Source organism: Capricornis sumatraensis, chromosome 2, assembly GCF_032405125.1.
Source record: "Capricornis sumatraensis isolate serow.1 chromosome 2, serow.2, whole genome shotgun sequence".
Classification (NCBI taxonomy): Eukaryota; Metazoa; Chordata; class Mammalia; order Artiodactyla; family Bovidae; genus Capricornis; species Capricornis sumatraensis.
In genome coordinates, this window is record NC_091070.1 from 145266265 (window position 1) to 145290408 (window position 24144).

General features: G+C 40.7%; 1 protein-coding gene across 1 annotated transcript in view; it reads left to right on the forward strand.

Moving 5' to 3' along the window:
- The first annotated feature begins 222 nt into the window (after positions 1 to 222).
- Positions 223 to 24144, forward strand: part of PLPPR5 (phospholipid phosphatase related 5) — a 102650-nt gene continuing 78728 nt past the window's right edge. The window contains exon 1 of the mRNA XM_068960917.1: positions 223 to 459. Coding sequence (XP_068817018.1) covers positions 223 to 459 — 237 coding nt within the window. The remainder of the gene's footprint in view (positions 460 to 24144) is intronic.

Below are 24144 nucleotides of genomic sequence, written 5' to 3' on the forward strand. Positions count from 1 at the left end.
GGGGAGCAGGGGTTCGTCCGGGGGGTAGCCGCCTCCTCCGCAGCCCGCCGGCGCCTCGAAACCCGGACCTGCCTCCGCCTCTTCCTCCGGCAGCTCCATCCCGCCTCCCGCGCCTCGTCCTCCTGCCGCCCCCGCCGCCGCGCCCCCGGGTGGCTGCCTCGGCGGACCCGGGAGGGGGTCCGTCCGTCGCCCGCTCGGCTCGGCCCGGCCCGGGGGGCGTGCATGCCCCTGCGGCCCGCGGCGCTCACCAGCAGCATGCTCTATTTCCAGATGGTGATCATGGCAGGGACGGTGATGCTGGCGTACTACTTCGAGTACACGGACACGTTCACCGTGAACGTGCAGGGCTTCTTCTGCCACGACAGCGCCTACCGCAAGCCCTACCCGGGCCCGGAGGACAGCAGCGCCGTGCCCCCCGTGCTCCTCTACTCTCTGGCCGCCGGGGTCCCCGTGCTCGTGGTAAGCCCGGGGGCACTCGCCCTCGCCCCGACACCGTTTTTCCTCCCCTCGCCTTCTGGGTTGAGGGCCCGCCGAGGTCCGGGCGCCTCAGCCTCTGCCTTCTAAGTTCCTCCAAGTTGCCGGCAGCCCCTTCCCCAGAGGACAGTGTTTTAGGGCGCGTCGTGGGTGGGTGCCAAGGAAGCCCCCGGCTCTCCGCGGCTGCCGCTCCTGCCTCCCCGCACCCGCGCGATGGCTGCACCGTAGGGTGTCACGAAGAGGGATGGGAGGGAAGGGGGTTGTAGGAGGTGACGGGTGGGAGTCGGGGCTGGGGAGGAGGTGAGTTATCGGGTTGAATCTTGAGTTCATCTACTCTGTGGCCTTGCTCTGCTGGCCGCCGCCTCTCACCTAGCGACTGGAAGGCGAGCGGCAGCGGGGCCGGCCAGAGGGAGACGGGGATCAATTGCTGGATTGTGGAAGGGACTCTTGCTTCCAGAGTCGGGGCGCATATGTCCGGTTTACCGCCTGCTTTCTTTCCCGAAAGGCAGGGCCAATGGCACTAAGCTGACCAGGGAACAAATACCTAAAAAAGAAAATGAGAACTCTTAAATGAAGAGGCTGCAGAAGCAGTGCTTGCTGAAAAGCGGGAGCTGTGCTTAAATTACAAGATTTATTTAAAGGCTGTTCCACTCCCTGGGCAGCTTGTCTTTTTCCCCTAGAGCCTCTCTGAGAATGTCTCTTGGGTTTATGAACTGTGTGTGTGTGTGTGTGTGTGTGTCTACGGTCACGCCTGCACACACATAAATATATACACACACATATACATATGTAATTACGAAGCTAATAATCGTTTAATAATTTCTTATGTGAATGTGGTGCAAAGTTATCGGTAAGAGAATTCCTGTTTTTTCGGAAGACAATATATGGTTCCTTTAATATTGTCAAAGTACTGGAGGTTCCGTTCCTGTGGTAGCTTCTTCTCTTCTCTCTCAGCAGATAACAAATGAAGGGGGAAAGAAAAGGTACTTTTTTTTCAGTGGTTGAGTTGCAGTAATGAATGTTAAGAACATCTAAGGTTTGGATACTCATGGTTTCTTTGATTTCAGGGGAAATTAGTCAGTAATTTACAAAATAATGAAAAGTTCCCACCCATCATGGAATTCCATAAACAAGCCAAGAAACTTCTTGGTAACTTTAAAGTAACTTTATCACAGGTACTGTGATAGTTGACTTCAAATCCAGCTCAAGTTTACTGGTTTGAAAAGTGTTAGACCTTGCACCAGAAAATGTTTGTTTTTTCCCATTGTAATTTGCTAAACTATGCCAGAAAGTCCAAATATGGTGTCATGTTTATTTTCTCACCTCTATTTGAGAAGCTGTAAGAGAAAAAATTAATTGGTAATCAGGTCCTTTTGCTTTCTGCAGATGTTGGGTTTCCAAGGCACATGTTTTTCAAGAGACTAAATAGCTCAGGGATTTTTCAAGATTTTTTTTTTTTTTAAGAAAAAAGCCTGTCACTTTCAGGACACTGGTTTGGTTTCAACCATAATCAGTAATGTCTGTAACTTGTCAGTTGTTAATTACCATTCTGTGTCTCATTTAAATGAGATAGCACTTTTCAGATCCAAGTATCCATCCCTGTTGAGGTGCCATTTAGAGGTGCTAACGTATTTGCACAAAGAACTTGATTATTCTCCACTTAGGGGGAGCTACTAAGGGGAAAGGGAATTCATTAGTCATTATTGAGTGCCTACTTTGTGCTGGGCACTGAATAGTCAGGGCCACATACACTTCTCAGAGCAACCCTTCAGGATATACAGTCGATTAACATTTGAGGCCCCCGAGGATCAGATAATAAACTAGAAGCACCTGAAAATGAAGACGGTGGGTGTGGTGTTTGATGCCTCTGCGACCTGATGCCAAGTGCCATACTGCTTGTCCTAGTTCCAGAGAACACTTTCTCTGAAAGAAGCTGAGAAAGGCTGCCAGGGAGAGGATCCAGAATATACTCACGAGATTTTAAAAGGAATGACCTGACTTGATTCCCATGTTTTGATTTTCAGTTCTTTAGTTACAAGAGAGAGAATTTGGGAGTCAGTGTGCACAGAAGGAAGTGTTGGGGTTTTGAGGCTAGCTGTGATGCTGGCCTTTGTTTCCTCTTCCGCTCTTCCCACTAGTACCCTCTCACAGTGTGAATGGTTGGGAACAGTAATGGCAGCCCTGCCTTTCCATTCCTCTCAAGAACACTGACTTAGCCCAGTCACTTTTCATGAAAACAGTGTTACTAATAATAGTGTTAGCAATACCTGTCATTTGTTGGATTTTATCCTCTGTGCGTGCGTGCTAAGTCTCTTCAGTCGTGTCCGACTCTGCGACCCTGTGGACTGTAGCCCGCCAGGCTTCCCTGTCCATGGGATTCTCCAGGCAAGAATACTGGAGTGGATTGCAGTGCCCTTCTCCAGGACATCTTCTGGACCCAGGAACCAAACCCACATCTGTTAATATCTTCTGCATTTGCAGGCGGGTTCTTTACCACTAGCACCACGTGGGAAGCCCTATTCCCTATACCTATCTAATACTTGAATTACTTATGAAAGCTGTTATTATTGTCAACTAACCTTTGGGAAAACTGAGATTTAGAAAGGTTAATTAACTTGCCAAGGACCAAGCCTAAAAACATTACGTCCAGAATTTTAACCCTACTATGTCAAACCTGTGCCTTTTCCATTACAGGATTCAAATTCAGCTTACTCATAAATCATTCTTCTAAACAAATGCCTCCAATGGTCTCTTTCCCCATCTTCTACATTTCTTGGACTGTAGTGATAAAGATTCTATATAATATATATATATATTTAACCTTCAAACTCATTTCTAATCCTTAAAACTAATTTTGGAAAGTAGTTCTCCTCACTACCACAATCAGTGGTTTGGTTTCCAATTTACCAGATTTATTTATCTAAAAGTGAAAAGCAATATATTCTTTACATTTTGTCACTTATATATACTGTTGACTTGGGGTGAATGTATGGAGTCTGACAGATTCAAAGTGCATTCTGCTGTTACATTAAGAGTTAGGGATTTTACTTGCTATGTAACCTTGATTGCTATGTAACAACTAATTTACAGCTCCTTAATTCTTGATTTTCTAAGTCATAGGATTTTGAATATTAAATGGGATATAATATGTAAATATCATTTTTGGCTCATAGTTGGTAATCCATAGGAGATCACTCTATAGTTAACATTATTAACAAAATAGTAATTCAGTAAATGCTTATTGAATTCCTGTGTTGCATGCACTCTCTTAGCCAGAGTAGTGGTTATAAAAAAGGCAATTTCAGAAGTAATCTATGGTCACTGATCCTAGAGGGTTTACACGCTAAGTCGGGAAAGTAGATAAAACCATGCCAAAAGTCATAAATCACCATAAAAGAAGTGTTATCTGCACATATATGTATATGTACACACACACACACACACACACACACACACACGTATACCAAAGACCCCTGGTGGTTCAAAGAGGACAAGATCATTTTTAATTGAAGAGAGGGAGAAAGGGTTCTTGAAGCAAATGGCGGCTTTTGGGATGTGATTTGAAGGAGGGCCAAAATGGAGTTTGAGTTAGGACATCGAAGAAGCAGCTATATGAACATGAACTACGTGCTTGGTAGAGAGAATGCAGCTTGTACTTGTGAAACAGGGAGTGGTCGGTCTTGTTTCTAAGGTGGTGTGCGGGGAACACAGGGATATGTGGCTGAAGAGGAGGACTAGGGTCTCAGCACTGAGTCCTGGAGTGTCAGGCTGAGTTTTTCTCAATTTGTTGGGGAGCTGAGTAGGGACTTGTGTGATGGGTGGTGTTTTAGGACATTTTGGGGACCGTAGTGTAGGGCTCTTCTGTTATTAAATATCCGTGTAAGGTAATTTTAGGCTCTTTATCCCCAGGTCTGTTTTGTGTTGTGAAATATTATTATTTTAATTGTGTTCTCAGGAAACACCTGTAATTTGACTCATTTACAAAGATGACATGGTTTACAAACTCTTTTAAAACAGGTACTGTTCAGTTTGATCTGTATAGCATTTACAAAAGCACCACCTCCAGGATTTACAGATGTAAATTTAATAAGGGACCTGTGTTTTTTGTTGATTAAAAGACCTGGTGTTGACAGTGGTTTCTGCTCTCTACGTTTGGATACAGTGGCCACTACACTGGCCCCTATTGTTCCTTAGATCTCTGAGTAACACAGATGATCTGAAGGAGACAAAGCTAAACCATCCCTCTTCATAGAGCCAGAATGAAGGCTGGAAAAACAACACTGAGCTGGGCACGTTTAAGAGTGAGGGGATATTTCTGATTCTTTATGCCTGCATCCACAGGAAGCTCCCCTGGCTCCGAGACTGAGGCATGGAGCTGCTACTGCTGCTATCCCAAGGATGTTGCATTTCTAAATGTGGTAGAAGTAGATGGTGATAGGAAGATATCTCATATCCAGAGCTCCATCTTGTTAAATACTCGAAGCTTCCCCACAGACCTCTCCTTCCTTGACTCTTGCCTTGGGTGCCCACTCCTAACGCTGCCCGTGTCCACTCCCAGAATACACTATACTTCTGTGGTGTGGGCAGGAGAAAAAGCACACACGCTAGCGTTAGGTCTGAATTCTCATCCTGCTTTTTCTCACTACCCATGTGAACTTGGGAAATTTTACTTATTTATAAACCAAGGATTAAACAATATGCTTCCTGAGAGGCAGTGTCTATAGAGGTTAAGATCACAATTCTGGGGTCAGATTGCAAGCCCAGATTTACCACTTTCCAGCTATGTGAACTTGAGCCTGTCTTTCTATGCCTGTTTCTTCTGTAAAATGGAGACCCTATGAGTATGAAATTGGTTAACGTATGTAAATATCAGATTAGGGCCCGGGTGTATGTGTGTTAGCTACCATTATTCCTCCCAAGGTTTAGGGATAATTAATCACACAGCCTATTTAAGGCATCTAGCAAAATATCTTTGTTAGGGGCTCTAGGGCTGATAAAATATTTGAGGTGGACAGAAGCCACCTAGTTCTATCCATCACCCACAAAATTGGGGAGCCTGATCGCAAAAACAGTAGAATTCAATCAGACCTCTGTTCTTCCAATCCAGTCAGTGATTTCTGCCTTTGACAGCACCTTCATTTCTTCAGGGTAACAGTAGCTAATATTTCCTATGTACCAGACACTGTGTAACATAAATTTAATGTGTTCCTTTGTTTAATGCTCACCATAGTAACATACTTTCTTTAAACATACACACTATCTTTAAGCCCACTTTTTAATGAGAAATGAAATGTTTACTGAGATTAGATGTCAGACTTGTATTAAATTTTTTCAATCCATTAATATAATTAATCTTCACAGTAAACTTATGAAGGAGACTTGGATGTAAAAAGGTGAGATGATCAGTCCAGAGTCCTACAGTGACAGTGCCAGAATCGTCAAAGCCTGTGTATATAGTTATTTTGTAATGCACCTTATCCTTACATGTCAAACAGATCTTTAAAGATAATTAGTCATAGGGATTCCATACTGAAAGGGTCAAATTTTTCTCAAACCTTTTTTCTTCGGTTTCTTTTCTTTTTTCTGATTTGATGGGAAACTTTGTGTTCCAGAGTAGATAATGGTTTCAATGTGTAGTGTAGGAAATTGATTTGTTTCCTATTAAGCTTGAAATGTCATGGAAAGGTGGGTGGCAACAGGACGGATTCAAAGATGTTTCTGTTCTGATCTGCAGCCACGTTTCTTATCTCTGTGGCGCACATGGGTATGGTGCTGCGGGTACCTGCTTTTCTCTGGAATCCTCTGGTTCTAGATCTGCAAACAGCTGTGCATGGAGAGCTGAGGCGTCCTCTGCATCTAAGGCATGTTTCTTAAAATGGACTCTAGCACTAGATTTGGGGGGAGTAGTGAACACACTGAAATTGTGGTATAAAATACCTTATGTATGTATGTGTGCCCATATGTGTGTGCAGGCATGTGTGCATTTTTCTAGTAAGAGCCTGGTGGCTTTATCAGATTGTCAGAAATGCCCAGGATTCCTAAAAGTTAAGAACTACACTTTGAGGATTTATGGCTCTGTTTAAACTCCTCCTCATGTCTCTGAGGGCTTTTCTTTACTTAGATATTCTCATTCATATTCATTCATTCATGTGCATCCTCCCTCTTTCCCTTCTCCCTCCCTGCATTCCGTTGATAGTCTCTTTTTTCATTTATCCCCTCCCCTTTGCATACTGATTAAGAGATTGTTATGGGGGTCAGGAATCTGAATCCTCTCCTTCTCCCTCTGCCTCTTCTCCTGCCCCTCCTCCTTCTCTCCCCTTCTCCCCCACCCCCTCCATCCTCTGTCACTCATTATCCCTGTGGCTTCCCTGCAGCAGTTACCTTGTCTGAAAAAATGTTGACTTATTCCTGCCCATCTTTCCTGTCTTGTGGAGCGAGTTTTGAGAATCAAATGGGTGTAAATGCATGTTAGAGACAATAAATCACTGCCTGCATATAAGGAAAACATAACATGAGCAGATTACGTGGGTTATCTAGCTGCTTGGTCATTGGGGATGGTTAGATTGCTTATAGCATGGCTTTGCCAGCCCAATACACTTACTCTGTGGAGTAGCAAAATGAATGAGATTTTCATACTTCTTTTCTTAGTTTCTTCTAGAGAGAATAGCAAAAATAAAAAGCCAACAGTATGAAATGGCCTAATTATTATAGCTCATAATTCTAATACCCAATGCTGTCTTTCAAAATATTTCATAAGCTCTTATTTCAAGATTATTATAAAGATTCATCTCATTCATTTGTGTAATTTGGAAAAAATAATGTTTCCAAGGAGCAGTGTTGATACCATCTGTTAAGTATGCATTGTATCATATTAATTTTTAAATTAGAACTGTTCCCAAAAGTCATTATTTATAAGTTTGGAATCATAACAATACATCTACTGTGTGCTAGGCACAATGGTATTACTTGGCATGTATAACAAGGGAGGCATATTCACTGCCCTTTGACAGTTCAGACACTGTGTGTGAAATTATATCTCTTACCCTCAACTTTCTTGTCTGTAAGACTGAAATGATACTTCCCATACCTTTTAAGAATTAAATATAAACATGCATGAAATAGTAAGTGATAGCTGCTCTTTTAACATAAATGCCAATGACATCTATTGGTAGTACATGGCAAAAGGATGTCACCCTTAATCATTTCTGTTGAATGGAAGTGGTAAGTCATTAACTCTTCATAATAACTTTTTTAGGTACTATGTGTGGTAACACATCTAAGGAGCTTAAGCAGTTTGCTCCAGTGGGATCTGAATCAATTACTTCAAGTCCTGTTCTCTCTTGGCTACCTACCATTGCCTACCAATTGGATTCACAGCATAAATGGTGTCATTCCTAGAAGACAGGGGAGAGTTAAAGCATCTTGATTATATATCACTGTGCATTTTACAGTAACCTTATGCTTGTAAATGTATAAGCTCATTTACAACCAGGCATGAAAAGGGGAATTTACAGTCTGTGTTCAAAGGTAAAACTTCATTGGTTTCTAAGACCACTGGAATAGCCAGTGGCCATGCCGTGCGTGTTTAGTTGTGTCCAACTCTTTGGAACCCCATGAACTGTAGCCTGCCAGGTTCCTCTGTCCATGGAATTATCCAGGCAGAAAACTGGAGTAGGTTGCCATTTCCTACTCTAGGGGATCTTCCCGACCCAAGGGATCAAACCCGTGTCTTTCGTGTCTCCTGCTTTGGCAGGCAAATTTCTTTACCATTGAGCTACCTGGAATAGCCAGTAGAACTTGCTTTTCCCAGCTCAACATTCCATGTAGATAGATGGAAGAGGCAAGTTCTGAGGTCAGAGATCTCAACTTATAGTTAGGAAGATCTTTTTAACAGCCTTTGGACAATCATAGGAATATCATTTTGATGGGAGATATTTTATCTGAATATAGCATGTGAAATGGAGTTCTATATTCAGTAATATTTAAACTATTTCTGAGAATGCCAGTTTTCACTCAGCAGGCTGGTTACTTTTTTAGTCTTATTATGACAGATGTAGTTTGAGAATCACTGTCAGGAAAATCACTTTTTTTTCTTTTTTTTTTTGGTGAAAACAGAATCTTGAGATTTTTTTCCAGATCAGGTGCATTTGAAACTTTAAAGACAGCCTTTTGGTGGACTTTTCTCACTGAGAGAACATGTGTGAATGGAAGTGTGTGTGTGTGTGTGTGTGTTTGGTATTTAATAAATTTATAATTTTTTATATGGATTCATTATCTCCCTTGCTTCTAACCTTTATAGTGCTCCCCCACCCTTCTCCTAAGAAAAGAAAATTTCTGGAACATTCCTCTGTATCCTTTCAGACCAAGCACTGACTCCTGTGATTAGATGTTTTTCCTTAGATGAGATAGCTGCATTCACTTCTATGATTCCTTCATGTCTTTAGCACATGCCTGTATGCTAAGTTGCTTCAGTCTTGTCCAGCTCTTTGCAACCCTGTGTACTATAGCCCACCAGACTTCTCTGTCCATGGGATTTTCCAAGCAAGAATACTGAAGTGGGTTACCATGCCCTTCTCCAGGGGATTTTCCTGACCCAGGGATCAAACCCGCATCTCTTGAGTCTCCTGCATTGGCAGGTGGGTTCTTTACCTTGTGTTTGACCTCTTTAGCACATTATGGCATTAAAAAAATCTTATATTGTGCTTTAAGTTGTATTTATTTTTATTCATGTTTCTATCACTAGATCTGAGCATCTCAAAGTCGGAGTTTTATAATCTGACTCATCGTGCCCAGCTCTTTGGTTATTTTTGGGTAGATAAATTATCCAGGGACTAACTGAAGTTTGTGATGATGCGATTCTAATAACCAAATTCTGCTGAGCACACACTTAATAACCATTCATTAAAATAGGAAAGTAGTCCATACACTCTGTTCTGTAAGTTTAATAAACTGGCAGATCTTGGTCCTTTGGCATATTTTAAGTGTATAAACCTTATATGAAAGATATATAGAAAAGAAGCATAGTCAAGGTATGATTCTGTGTCCGCCAATTGACACACTTCAAGCAGAAATACTCCTGCCCATTGAGAACCAAGTCAGAGGGCTGTAGGTTACAGGCCTTGAAGAGTTTTATACCTTGTTTGTTCAAGGATAGGAAGTATTTCCAAACTATTTTAGTCAATCTGCATAGTTTGAATTTTACCAAGAGTCCTTTTTTTAGCATTTATCATGCTAACTAAAATTCTCTACTTTGATCAGTTAAATATATATATATATATCTTTTTTAATCAACAATGCTACTTTAGTTGTTAATTAAAATGCATGCATGCCAAGTTGCTTCAGTTCTGTCCGACTCTTTATGACCCTATGGACTATAGCCTCTGTCCATGGGATTCTCTAGGTAAGAATATTTGAATAGGTTGCCATGCCCTCTTCCAGGGGATCTTCCCAACACAGGCATCAAACCTGTGTCTCTTATGCTTCCTGCTTTGGCAGGCAGGTTCTTTACCACTAGTGCCACCTGAGAACCCCTGCTAATTAGCATATGATGCCAAAAAGATTTATGGCAGTCTCTTTGGTGTGTGACCTTTCTGATAAAACTCTTGTGACTATTGGGATTTCTTTCTTCCCTCCCTCCTCTTTCCTTCTTTCCCTGAGCGAACATTTGTTGAGTACTTTCCATCGGTAGCTTACCTTGAAAACAAGCCTTATAGAGATTGTTTGACTTGCTCCAAATTCGAAAAACAGGATTAAAGCTAATTTCCCCCTTCTCTAAATCTCTCACAACAATCTCAGGAAATAAAAGGCTCATGAAATCATGGGGCACTTAAAGACAAACGTAGTCCTGACATATCTACAGTTACCAAAGTAGCTTACGGCATTTCCTCTCTAAGGACGTGTGTTGATACAACCAGAACTTCTATGTTGCGGAAATTGTGTTTTGCATTTCGAGCATAATGATCCCCTTTTTAAGGGTGCTCTCAGCAGGGCCAGCAAAAACTGTACTTTCCTATCGAGGTTTTTAATCGAGATTTCAGATTTAGCTTTTTCTCACACTGGATTGCACGGAAGTGCTCTTGACACTGAGAAATATCCTGTATTTCCAGAGATCTCATCAAAGCAGAATGCCATGTTCTCCCAAACATCAAAATTGAGCAGTCTTGGATAAAGGCAGTGCACCTGGGGCCTCATCTTGTAATTTAAAATGAGCTCCTGACATTTCCAGTTGAAAAACAAACCACTATCTTCGGTTGGTGGCAATGACCTCTTCCTTCACACGTGCCTTTCCAGCGTGGGCTTTGCTGAGTTACTCAAATGAATGAAGAGACTTAGTCAAAACTACGTGACAACCCTTTTGGTCTCTCACAAAGAGACCTTTGTTTCTTCTTCTCACTGGCTCCATCACATGGTTCCTTGGGGTCCCCTTTTCCTTTTTCCTGGGGCTCAGTCTAGAATACAGATAGAGGAATCCAGTAGACACTTTATTCAAGCCACACTGACAGGCTTTTTCTGCCACTCCATTTTTGGAAAAGATTTGTGAACCCATTGTGAGAGAGATTATGCTTCTTTGTAGCTGGAACTTTTTCATCATGAAAGAGGCCTTAGAGATCATTTAGTTTCATCTCCTAATTTCCAAATGAATGGCCAGAGAGATTAAATGACTTGCCCAAGGCCACGCAGCCAGTGAGAAACTACACGGATAGTGGGACATATACAGGCATTTGGTGTACATCAATCTTTGTAAGTACTTTACACATATTAACTAATTTAATCCTCGCAATATTAGGGATAGGCACTATTGTTATCCCAGTTTACAGATGAGGACACTGATGCTCAGAAAGATTAATCAACTAGCTCATGACCCCACAGCAAGGAAGTGATGTACCTGCATATGTGCTTTTAACACAGAGATGGTTCTCCTCCTCAGGACCAAATTTTTTGTCATCTCTGGGAGGGGTTATGACTGCCTACAAGAAATCGTTCTGCATAGCAGTATTATTAATAGTTAAAAGATAGAGATGAAGAGTATGTGATTATTGTGATAGCTTCTTTTTTATGAATTTATACTGTTGATTGAATATTGTATTTACAGTTAACACTTAATCTATGATAGTGAAGAGGTAGTAGCAGGTTAGGAAAAAAGCATTTAATTTAACCAAAATCATTTGGTTCTATGATGCTTTCCTTTATTTTGTTGACATCAAATCTTTTCAGACAAAAAGTAAAACTACATTTGAAATTTGCAAATGGATATAACAAAAAATTACCCGTTTTTGATACACAGATCTTAAATTCTTATAATATGATTTTAACATGACACAATATAATTGTCACACTATATAATTGAACAACTGCACTCACGACATAGTTACTACATTTAGCATACTAGTTTGGCATAAGTTTGGGAACTAGTTAGAGTCATGGAAAAACTATTCAGTGATATATTTCAGGGAAAAAGACATTTATATATTTATATATTTTGAATCCTTTTTTTTTTTGGAGGAACTTAGAAATACTCTCGAATCTTGGTCCAGTCCTGTGGTGTGATTTCCTGTGAAACAGCAGTGACCTAAGAAAGTGCAGCTCTCTGCTCCATGTGCTTTATGTATTTCTCCCTGCTCTTGGTTTCCATCTATTTAAATAATCTCTATTCTTTTGGGGCAGCCCCAATCCCATCTTTTTCCTAACACTTCTCTTGATGCATCTAACCAATGGTAATCTTTCCTATAAACTTTTTAAATAACTCTTTGCCCTTATATACTTACATAAAACAGGAGGAATTGCAGGTGTAGAGTGGGGAGGAGGAGAGAAAGCAAGACAAAAGGAACCGCAGTCATAATATACTATTTTATGGAACTAGTGAATGCAGAGAATTGTTAATAAATTTTGTATATGCAGGTTTCATGGATCTGAAGTTTAAATAAAAGGAGCAGTGACTCACCGATCTGACTGGCAAGTGACCTGAGTTGTCTTCCTTGCTCTGTTAGTTGCTACTTTTGAGACCTTGAGAAAGCCACATAGCTTTTTGGCCACTGTAACCTCAGATAACTGGTTTTAACTCCACTCAGGGCAGAAAACAGACTCATGGCTCCCAGAGAAGCCCTTTCTGTGCATGAAACACGTCTGACTGTTAGGACAGTCTACCTTAACAGGGAAAGCCTGTCTCCTTGTCTTCTGCTTAGTGGTCTCTCGCCTTCTGAAGCCATATGGAACAGCCTAGATGGTTTCCCAGTGAAAGTGTTAGTGGAGCAGTCGTGTCCAACTCCTTGTGACCCCATGGACTGTCGCCCACCAGGCTCCTCTGTTCATGGAATCCAGGCAAGATTACTGGAGTGGGTTGCCGTTTCCTTCTCCAGGGGATCTTCCCGGCCTAGGGATCGAACCTGGTTCTCCTGCATTGAAGGCAGATTCTTTACAGTTTGAGCCACCAGGGAAGCCCAGTGTATGAAGTTATCTTTCAGTTCTCTGACTCTTCTTGCGATTTATGGTCTTCAGCTTGACAACGCATGAATTTGAGTCCATTTTACCATTCTGGCCACTCACATCTGATTTTCTCAGATGTCCTATGTTTGTAAAGCATGGGGCCAGTACCAAATAGTGTATTTCAGATGTACTTTCATTCCTGGAAAATAGAGCAGAAATTTTTCATACTTTTTTTTTTCTTAGTGGTTTTGCTTTGGGATCAGTATAAAGTCATTTTATGGTCAGTTATCTATAAAGGAAGTAGGTTAAATTTTTCACCCAGTAAGCAAAAATACTGTATGACAAGGTATACTGTTCCTCCCATGACCACAGCAAACATTGCTAAGAGATTGTGGCACTTTCTCTCTGAGTCTGATCTAGGAGTTCAATCTTTAAGACAGAATTCCACGCAACTTCTTATGATCAGATTTGCCCTCTTGGAATCAAATGACTAATAAAATCTTTCCAACTGTAGGTAGCCTATACAGTGTAGTATACTACATGTCTATGCATTATGGTTCAGTTCAGTTCAGTCGCCCAGTCGTGTCTGACTCTTTGTGACCCCATGAACCGCAGCACGCCAGGCCTCCCTGCCCATCACCAACTCCTGGAGTCCACCCAAACCCATGTTCATCAAGTCAGTGATGCCATCCAGCCATCTCATCCTCTGCCGGCCCCTTCTCCTCCTGCCCCCAATCCCTCCCAGCATCAGAGTCTTTCCCAATGAGTCAGCTCTTCGTATCAGGTGGCCAAAATATTGGAGTTTCAGCTTCAACATCAGTCCTTCCAATGAACACCCAGGACTGATCTGTAGGATGGACTGGTTGGATCTCCTTGCAGTCCAAGGAACTCTCAAGAGTCTTCTCCAACACCACAGTTCAAAGCATCAATTCTTAGGCACTCAGCTTTCTTCACAGTCCAACTCTCACATCCATACATGATCACTGGAAAAACCATAACCCTGACTAGATGGACCTTTGTTGGCAAAGTAATGTCTCTGCTTTTTATGGTTAATTGCATGCAAATATTATGGCCATCAAAAGATTGTAAATTCTTATAGAAGAGCAAATATATCTTGTATATCTTTGACTCTTGTTCACCACATAATGCCCAATAGAATGCCTTTCAAATAGTAGATATAAGTAATGATTTGTGTGTTTTAAGAGAAGAGAATTAGAGAAGTATAAATTAAAATTATTTGGGGTAGCTATTCATAGATACTTAAACCATAAAGTCCAAATTATTTTTCTAAAACCCATCTTTAAGATTTAACTTTATTTACCAGTCATCCCTAATGTCAAATATTTTCCCATGTACACTCAATTTTTTCATGTATTCAAAGAAGTTGCCCTAGTGGTAAAGAATCCACTTGCCAGTGCAGGAGACCTAAGAAACACGAGTTCAGTCACTGGGTCGGGAAGACCCCCTGGAGTAGAAAATGGCACTCCATTTCAGTATTCTTGCCTGGAAAACTCCATGGACAGAGGAGCTTGGTGAGCTGTGTAGTCCATGGGCCATGAAGAGTTGGATGTGACTGGGTAACCAAGCACACATACATATAGAATATAGTTAAAAGTACATCTTAATTTACTTTGTGTGGAGAATATTTCAAACATCTATCATTTGTTGTAAAAATTTTAACATCATCACATTTTGCCTCTGTAACCACTGTGTCTTTTCCCCCATGTCCTTAATTGTCCAAGGCACAATTAAATTTTTATTACTTTGAATTGTCACTACTTAAGCATTTATGTGGGCTTCCCTGATGGCTCAGATGGTAAAGAATCTACCTGCAGTGCAGGAGACACTGGTTCGAAATGTGATATTTTCTCTATTTTCAGTACTTTATATTTCTCAAAACAAATTGGTCGGGATCTTCCCAACCCAGGGAGAAGGGGATGGGTACCCACTCTATACTTGCCTGGAGAATTCCAGGGACAGAGGACCTGGCTGGCTACAGTCCATGGGGGTCTCAAAAAGTCGGACATGACTAACACCACACATATAAGCATTTATGTAGCATATGCTCTTTCTTCATCAAATGTGATATTTTCTTTATTTTCATTACTTTATGTTTCTCAAAACAAATTGGTTGATTTAAAGAGCATATCATCTTCCATTCTATTTGGTAAATTAAACCACCAATACATTTCACATGTGAAGTTTGCGTGTTTGGTAATTAGAAAACTTTTTTGATGTTCTCAAGTAGGATTCAGGTCATCGTTAGCAGGGTTTTTAAATGAGATGAGTCAAGATTTTATTGTCACTCAGGGTGTCTGAATCATACTCTGTACATTTTCATTAGTAATTATAGATTAAGAGTTGAAACATGTGACTCAATACATGAAACTATTTTTGAGAGGAGTTTCTTTCCTCAGAGAGTGATAAAAATTAGTGGTGCTTTAGAGAATGACCTTAATGAGTAAAGGAAGATTCAGTGCTCTGGTGCAGGCAGAATCACTTACAACTTCAATTAACTTCAGAAGGAACCAGGAAAATGAAATTCGGATTTTACTGTTTATGGATACTTTTCATTGAAATTCAGGATTTCCCAATTAGGGTGAAAAATCAAACAAGTGCAAATTAGTTCCTCTCCAAAGAATCCAATGGTTACAAAGGAAATAGCCTACTCCCAATCACATTAAAGCACAAGGATCTGGTATTTAGTAATTCATTCCTCATTTATTCTTTAGGAAATATTTATCAGACTTCCCTGGACAAGGCTTTGTGGTGTCAGGGGCTCTACATATTCAAAGATGGAAGGAAGAATCTCCATTCTCTAGGAACTCATGTTCCATGTAAGTGAAGAGTTGAAATATCCTAAACCTGATAACTGACAGTGATCTGGGATGAGGAAAAGGGAAGAAGGCATGAAAGATATTTCTGAGAGGTGATATTAGCTAGTCAGGTAAGTGAGGCAAGGGTGTTCCAAGCAAAGAACAAAGTCTTTTAGACTCGAGAAACCTTCTTGTTTGAAGAAACTCTAAGGGTATCTGGAATAGAAAGGTAATTAGGTTCAGAACATAAGGATGTTTAGTGAAAAGTACTGTATAGTAATACTCAAGGGTTTGAAGTAAAAATTCCCTTATCAGCTTGGAGAGATAAACCTGTGATATACTATCTCACCTCTAGGCTCACTTGATCTGTCTGCAGAATGTGACATCTAAATCTGCCTGTCTTACAAACTTTATTTCTGTAACTGATTTTTTTTTTTTTTTGAATGATCAGTTGTGAAACTTTAATCACATCTCAGAAATCAGGACTTTTGTTTTCATAATGGAACTGATTTTAACTAAGAAGTTAACCCTTCAGACACATATGTTCAGTTCAGTTCAGTCGCTCAGTTGTGTCCGACTCTTTGTGACCCCATGAATCACAGCATGCCAGGCCTCCCTGTCCATCACCAACTCCCGGAGTTCACCCAGACTCACGTCCATCAAGTCGGTGATGCCATCCAGCCATCTCGTCCTCTGTCGTCCCCTTTTCCTCCTGCCCCCAATCCCTCCCAGCATCAGAGTCTTTTCCAATGAGTCAACTCTTCGCATCAGGTGGCCAAAGTACTGGAGTTTCAGCTTTATCTTCATTCCTTCCAAAGAACACCAGGGCTGATCTCCTATAGAATGGACTGGTTGGAGCTCCTTGCAGTCCAAGGGACTCTCAAGAGTCTTCTCCAACACATATGTTACATAATATTAAATCATTATTTGCAACAATGGACAATGCTAAATTTGTATAATTGCAAAAGCTTATGTTAGTATGCACAATTAAAATTGGCTAGGATATTTTTGTTACTATTGCTGTGTTTTGCTTCTATAATAAGGTCATTTTAACTCGCATTTTATAAATTACGTAACAGGTGTACTCACCTGTGTAGTAAATGTCTTCAGTCTTCTCATTTTAAATTGGATAGTGAAGTGAAAAATATGCATCTGCCTGTTGCTCTAGAAATGTGAGGACATGCTCGTGCAGTTCTTTTAAAAAGCACAGGTTGAAATTTATGTGTAATGGAACTGTACTATTCTTGGTAGGTGAAGCTCAGATTTTCCAGTTTATGGCATTAAGGATTAAATATGCTTGCTTTTCTTGCAAGATGCTCTATCCTTCTAAATTTAGTCATCTAATTAAGATTTCCATTCATGGGAAATGACTTTAAAGAGCACATAAGATGTGCTTTTACACAAACAAGCTTTGATTGGATTAATTGGATTTGCATAAATTTTATGATGTGAGTGTGTTAGTGTCTTGGCTTCATCCACCTGGAAGGGAGAACTTAAAGGGATTTGTAAAGAGGAAACAGATTAAAGGTTGCAAAGGAAACATGTAAAAGCAGTCAGGTTAATGGCATGTCAAGAACACTGCAGCCAAAGCTTTGGCAATATACAAGCTGGCCAAGTCTGGAAAAGCTGGGCATAAGTAAAAAGAAGTGGGAGGTTCAGAAAGACCACAGGATTTTAATGTTTGTTTGTTTTTCCCAAAAGAAAAGGGGTCTAGAGCATCCTTGATGCCCAATATGGGTTTGGTAACAGAGGTGGTACATTTAGGACTGCTATGACTGAATCAAGGATGGCAGCTTGAATTGTAGGCAGGCAGGCTTCTTGCAGGCAGTTCTGATAGAGGGTCACTTATTCATCAGGGACCTGTCCTGATCGAGGTTTACCAAAAGGATGGCAGCCTGGAACTGGGGCACTGAAAAGTAGGGCAAGGCAGGGCAGTGCTGGAAAGCAAAGAGGTGGTGATATGGAGGAAGGCATCCTGAGTAAGAAAAGGCAGGCTGGTCTGAATAGGCACATCCAGAAGAGTCAAGGGGACAGAACAGGGTTCTGAGATGAGGCCCCAAACACACAGTCTGGGGCTATGGGACTTGGCAGCCCCAATCAGGATCACTAGCAGTGGAGAACAGGAATCCTTCCCAGTAGGCAGTGATCAGAGGCTCCGAAATTGATTCTGAGCCAAGTTTAAACAACAGATGTGAGGCAACAGAATTCAGAAAGGTTTGGTATGGAACCAGACTTCAGACCTTACAGCTGTTCCTGCAGAAGTGATCTGCAGAACATTGGTTCTGGCATTCATGTGTTAAATAGTAATGATGGGACATCGGCAGTAGCAACCTCATGACCTCTTATCCTTTATAATCATTTAGAGATGATAAAACCCAGGCTCAGAAAAATTAAATTTTCTCACAGTCTTACAGTAAAACAGTGGCAGAGTTTAGATTAGACCTGTCCCTGATGTTTTAAACCTTTGATCTTTAACGTGCTTTGTAGAGAGTATAAAGAAAAGGGCAGCTGGTGTGAAGATAAATGAGCAGGGCTTTCCTGACCTCAGGAAGCTCATGATCCAGTCAAGGATCCAGGCTAATGCAGAAATAACCTTAGTGTTTTAAAAAACTCACCCTGGTACTAGAAGAGCACCTGGGACTCGGCCACTGTTTGATGTCTGAATGAATATCGAGGGAACTTCTGTGGTTGACCAGTGAAGAAAATGATCAATTTGAACTCAGCCTACAAAAAAGGGGCTTCCCTGGTGGCTCAGAGGGTAAAGAATCTGTCTGCAATGTGGGTGACCTCGGTTTGATCCCTGGGTTGGGAAGATCCCTGGAGAAGGGAATGGCTACCCACTGCAATATTCTTGCCTGTAGAATTACATGGACAGAGGAGCCTGGTGGGCTCTAGTCCATGGGGTCTCAAAGAGTCAGAGGCGACTGAGCAAATAACACACACTACATCAAGAAGGCTTCTCTGGAAACATGGTAGTGTAGTTACTCAATACAGGATGCGTCCATGAAGGACAAGCATGTTTGGATTTGGATGGAAGGGAAAAAGAACTAATATTTGCTGAGGTAGATTTAGATCAGATAGATCTGAGCTTGGATCATGGATCTGCTACTAATTAGTGTACCCTGAGACCTGACCTCATTGACTCTTGGTCTTCTTATAGCACATGCTCCTTGTAGAGAAGCTAGTGCTTTAAAACATGGTAATTTTGGGGGGAGGGTGTGTGATTCAGCTTTCACAAATGTTCTGTCTTTTTGTATTGTCACCCTTTTGCAAAAGAAGAAACTGAGACTTAAAAAATGTTAAGTTACTTGCATGCAGTTAAGCAATTTGAAACCAGAAGATCTCCCAGCCTCCAAAATCCATTCTTTTCCTGCCACATCCAATGACATGCAAGGGATGTACTGAGGGGTTCCAGGGGGAACTTTGGAAAGAGGGAGTATGCTTCTTTCATTTAGTCCAATTGACTGCCTTAGGGAGTTTTTAGAAGGAGAAAGAAAGTAAGAAACAATAGGAGGGAGCAATAATTCATGTGTAATTGAAACAAGTCCAAATACAACAATAAACCCATCACAAGTGGAGGAAAAAGATTTAGAGAGTGTGGTAAGAATTCCATATGAACATCAGATAGCTGAAATGCTGATTGAAAACATAGTGCTTATAAACTAAGATGTGTGTGTATGTGTGTGAAAGTCGCTCAGTCGGGTCCAACTCTTTGAGGCCCCATGGCCTATACAGTCCGTGGAATTCTCTAGGCCAGGATACTGGAGTGAGTAGCCTTTCCCTTCTCCAGGGGATCTTCCCAACCCAGGGATCAAACCCAGGTCTCCCACAGTGCAGGCGGATTCTTTTCTAGCTGAATCACCAGGGAAGCCCAAAAGTAAGATGAGGTGGGTTTAAAGATATAAACATGTTCAGTGAGTGAATCAAGGCTATACTGAGTTGATCTAAACAACCAGAATAATATATATATTTTGAATTAAGGATTCAAATTTAAGAATTTATGGGTATTTTGAATTAGGAGAAAAGAGCTGAACTGTAAGAACATTAAATAAGATGGAAATGAAAAAAGGGAGGGAGTGTTAGTTTCTTCCCGGAGTATTATCTGGGATCCATTTGTATTCAACTATCTTTTCATATTTCCTTTTGTCAATTCTGCTGTTCCCAAGTTATTTTCAATTGTTGCAGGATCCCAGATAAGTAGGTATGATAAAAACGTAAATGTGAGGACTTGTGCCATAAAAAGGAAGCTGTCTTGCTGCTAGATATGTGATATGTATAAAGAGTTTTTTTTATCATATTAATGTATTAGCAAAGGCGTAAATTCGGAGCTGCATGGGTTATGTGAGTGTGTGGGATGGATGGGTGATGAAACATTGATGCCAGGGCATGGTACATGGTGTCAGATCCACAAATCCTACCATAGTCAGATCCTACATTTTCATAGAGAATATCATTCATTCAGCTGGCAGGTATTCAGTGTGTGATTCAACCAAGCCAAGTTTCTTTTCATTCTTCCTCTCTCCCTCCCCGCTTCCTTTCCTCTCTTTCTTCCTTCCTTTCTTCAGCAGACATTCATATTAATATTTTTCTCTATGCCAGGAACTGGGCAAAGATCTGATAATACAAAGATAAATAAAAAAGTCAGGAATTGTAGCTGAGATTCAACCATTGTAGACATTCAGTTCAGTTCAGTCGCTCAGTCATGTCCAAGTCTTTGTGACCCCGTGGACTGCAGCACACTAGGCTTCCCTGTCATAGCTATCTCCTGGAGCTTGCTCAGACTCATGTCCATCGAGTTGGTGATGCCATCCAACCATCTCATCCTCTGTTTTCCCCTTCTCCTACCTTCAATTTTTCCCAGCATCAGGGTCTTTTCCAGTGAGTCAGTTCTTTGTGTCAGGTGGCCAAAGTATTGGAGTTTCAGCTTCAACATTAGTCCTTCCAGTGCATATTCAGGACTGATTTCCTTTAGGATTGACTGGTTTGATCTCCTTGCAGTCCAAGGAACTCTCAAGAGTTTTCTTCAACACCACAGTTCAAAAGCATCAATTCTTTGGCGCTCAGCTTTCTTTATAGTCCAGCTCTCACATCCATACATGACTAATGGAAAAACCACAGTTTTGACGACATGGATTGTTGGCAAAGTAATGTCTCTGCTTTTTAATATGCTGTTTAGGATGGTCATAGCTTTTCTTCCAAGGAGCAAGCGTCTTTTAATTTCATGGTTGCAATCACAATCTGCAGTGATTTTGGAGCCCAAGAAAATAGTCTGTCACTGTTTCCATTGTTTCCCCATCTATTTGCCATGAAGTGATGGGACCAGATGCCATGATCTTAGTTTTTTGAATGTTGAGTTTTAAACCAGCTTTTTCACTCTCTTCTTTCACTTTCATCACGAGGCTCTTTATTTCTTCTTTGCTTTCTGCCATAAGGGTGGTGTCATGTGCGTATCTGAGGTTATTGATATTTCTCCTGGCAATCTTGATTCCAGCTTGTGCTTCATCCAGCCTGGCATTTTGCGTGATTTGCTCTGCATACATGTTAAAAATGCTAGTTGTAGACATTAGAGGAATTAAAACTCATTCCTGCTTTTCTTCCTTGGTTTTTGACTGACAAAACCTTGTAACTGTCAAAAAATCTTACAACTTTCATCAAAAGTTGCATTCATTAATGATTTATAGCATAACTATAACACCAGAGGTAGTTTTGCATGAGCATTTTAAAAGAGTTACATTCATACTATTACACCATCTCCTTTTCATCTTTATTATCTTTAATTACTGGTTTATTTAACAGGTACTTTCCAAAAGCTTGGTCTACTGTAGTAGAAGTATATACTATATATGATGGCAGTGTTCTGTAAGAGCCTTGTCTATGATTTTTAGCCTTTGCCAATATATTAACATACTAAAAACTCTTTATTCATATCACATATCCAGGAGCAAGTTACCCAGCAGTAGTATTCTTAGGCCAGTTCTTGACCGGAGAATAAACCATCCCTCCCTAGCAAATATCTGCAAATATCAGCCACTTACAGGGAAACTGAGTGGACTAAAAACATACCAGGAAAAAGGTATACTTAAATAATGCAAAGATGAGAGACTTTATAAGGGGAGAAGCTGGTTCACTTCAAAGAGTTTATTGAGTTTGCTGCATTTAAGTAGATGGGTTATAAAAACGTCTGTCTATAGAAACATTACTTGATTCACAAAAATTAGTAGTCAAGAAAAAAGTTAGAAGTTCTAGATACATTAGCATATGTCTATAGAAACAATAATACTATTGGAAATAATATAGGGAAAAAAGGTACAAATTTTATGAGTTGATTCCTTTCTGATCTGTTTGTTTTACTTAGACCTTGTAGGAATAATGGATGGTGAATTGATTGTTTCAGGATGTGTAATTGACACATCAGAGTGGGATCTAATTCAGGAGCATGACAAATGTCAGAACAGTTGATTAAAATACCCATCCAACACACTGGAGTTTTCTGTGTATTTACTTAATCCATCCACAAATGTATGCTCAGTTGTTTGGTAGAGTGTTTATTATAGAGCATTTTATCTTTTAAAGACCAAAAGACAAAGAAACATGGTGAAAAGTTTTCTAAAAGCTCTTCTCTTATTTAATTTTGTATTTCTACCTTAGAAAATCAATCGGATGTGCACAGTAAGTAAATGCCTAAAAATCTATATCCGTGATACCCTGGTAGATCTTGCTTCTCCTCTGGCTCCTCTGAAAACCAGAATCTCCTGAACCATCTGCAATTTTGATGGACCAGGGAGTATAAAAATAGAATCTAGTCCCATGATATCTAGTTGAAATATCCATGTGGGTGTGCTCAGTCATGTCTGACTCTTGGTTACTCCATGACTGTAGCCTGCCAGGCTCCTCTGTCCATAGAATTCTCCAGGCAAGAATACTGGAGTGGATAGCCATTCCCTTCTTTAGGGAATCTTTTCAACCTAGGATGGAACCCAGGTCTCCTGCATTGCAGGTGGATTCTTTGCCATCTGAGCCACCAGGGAAGCCCACTTACAGTGCATCTCAATTTGGACCAGCCACTTTATGAGAGCTCAATAACCAAGTAAGTGCCCAAGGCTAATGGCAACATATTGGACAGGGCAGACGTAGAGATGTTTTTCTTGTTATCTTAGAGAAACTGAGTGGTTTCCTCATCTATTTTTCTTGTGATTTTAAGGAATACTTTTGGATTGATATGCACCATTTTGTGGAGAAGGCAATGGCACCCCACTCCAGTATGCTTGCCTGGAAAATCCCATGGACAGAGGAGTCCATGGGATCGCTGAGGGTCAGATACGACTGAGCGACTTCACTTTCACTTTTCACTTTCATGCATTGGAGAAGGAAATGGCAACCCACTCCAGTGTTCTTGCCTGGAGAATCTCAGGGACTGGGGAGCCTGGTGGGCTGCCATCTATGGGGTTGCACAGAGTCGGACATGACTGAAGTGACTTAGCAGCAGCAGCAGCACCATTTTGAGCTGTACTTCAGAAGACACACCTGGATAGATATTTTAAAAAGTTTTCTCAAAGTAACAAGCACTTGGTTTACTGTAACCACTTCAGATATGATTTTTAAAACATACTTTTTCATCAAGGTTAAGAAATAGAGAAAGATGTGAAAATATTAGCACAATGTGAAGCTTAAACTTAGATCAGAAGGGAAATTACAGATTTCCCTTCCATAAATCTTGTTGGAGGAAAAAATTCATTACTGTGTGTGGATTCTCCTCCAATTGCCCTTTTCTTTTGCCAGCTCCTTGTTTATGTTAAAGAAGTATGTGGAGAAAGGTTATTCAAGGCATCATTTAAGCATTCTTGATTTAAAAAAAAAAAAAATAGGATTTTGTCTTATCTTCAGCCTACACAGTGGCAGCAAGTTCCCTCAAGGCCCCAGTTCTATCACTTGTATTTTTTTCTTTGTTTCATTCATTCATTGGTTCATGTAACTGTTAATAAATATCTGTTAGGTATCAGGCAACTTATTGGGAGTAGAGGTTAAACAATGAAAAGACTCTCACAAGGTAGTGGGAAAATTGTATATATATATATAAAAACACAAATATTCATATATGATGCCCTTCACCACACTCACGAGGACATATTGTTTATTCTTTGTTGGTGTGATGGAGTTTGGGCCCAGATGTCTTGGAAATGGGGAAGTGTTTCTCTCTTCCTTCACTTTTATTGAAGGTGCTAATTATGTAAATGTTCTTGGGTTCCAGCCAATCCCTTTTTCAAGCAAATACCCCCATCAAGAGAAGCTTGTGTTCATGTTTGTGCTCAGTTAGTAATATTCAGTTCAGTTCAGTTCAGTCACTCAGTCGTGTCCGACTCTTTGCGACCCCATGAATCACAGCACACCAGGCCTCCCTGTCCATCACCATCTCCTGGTGTTCACTCAGACT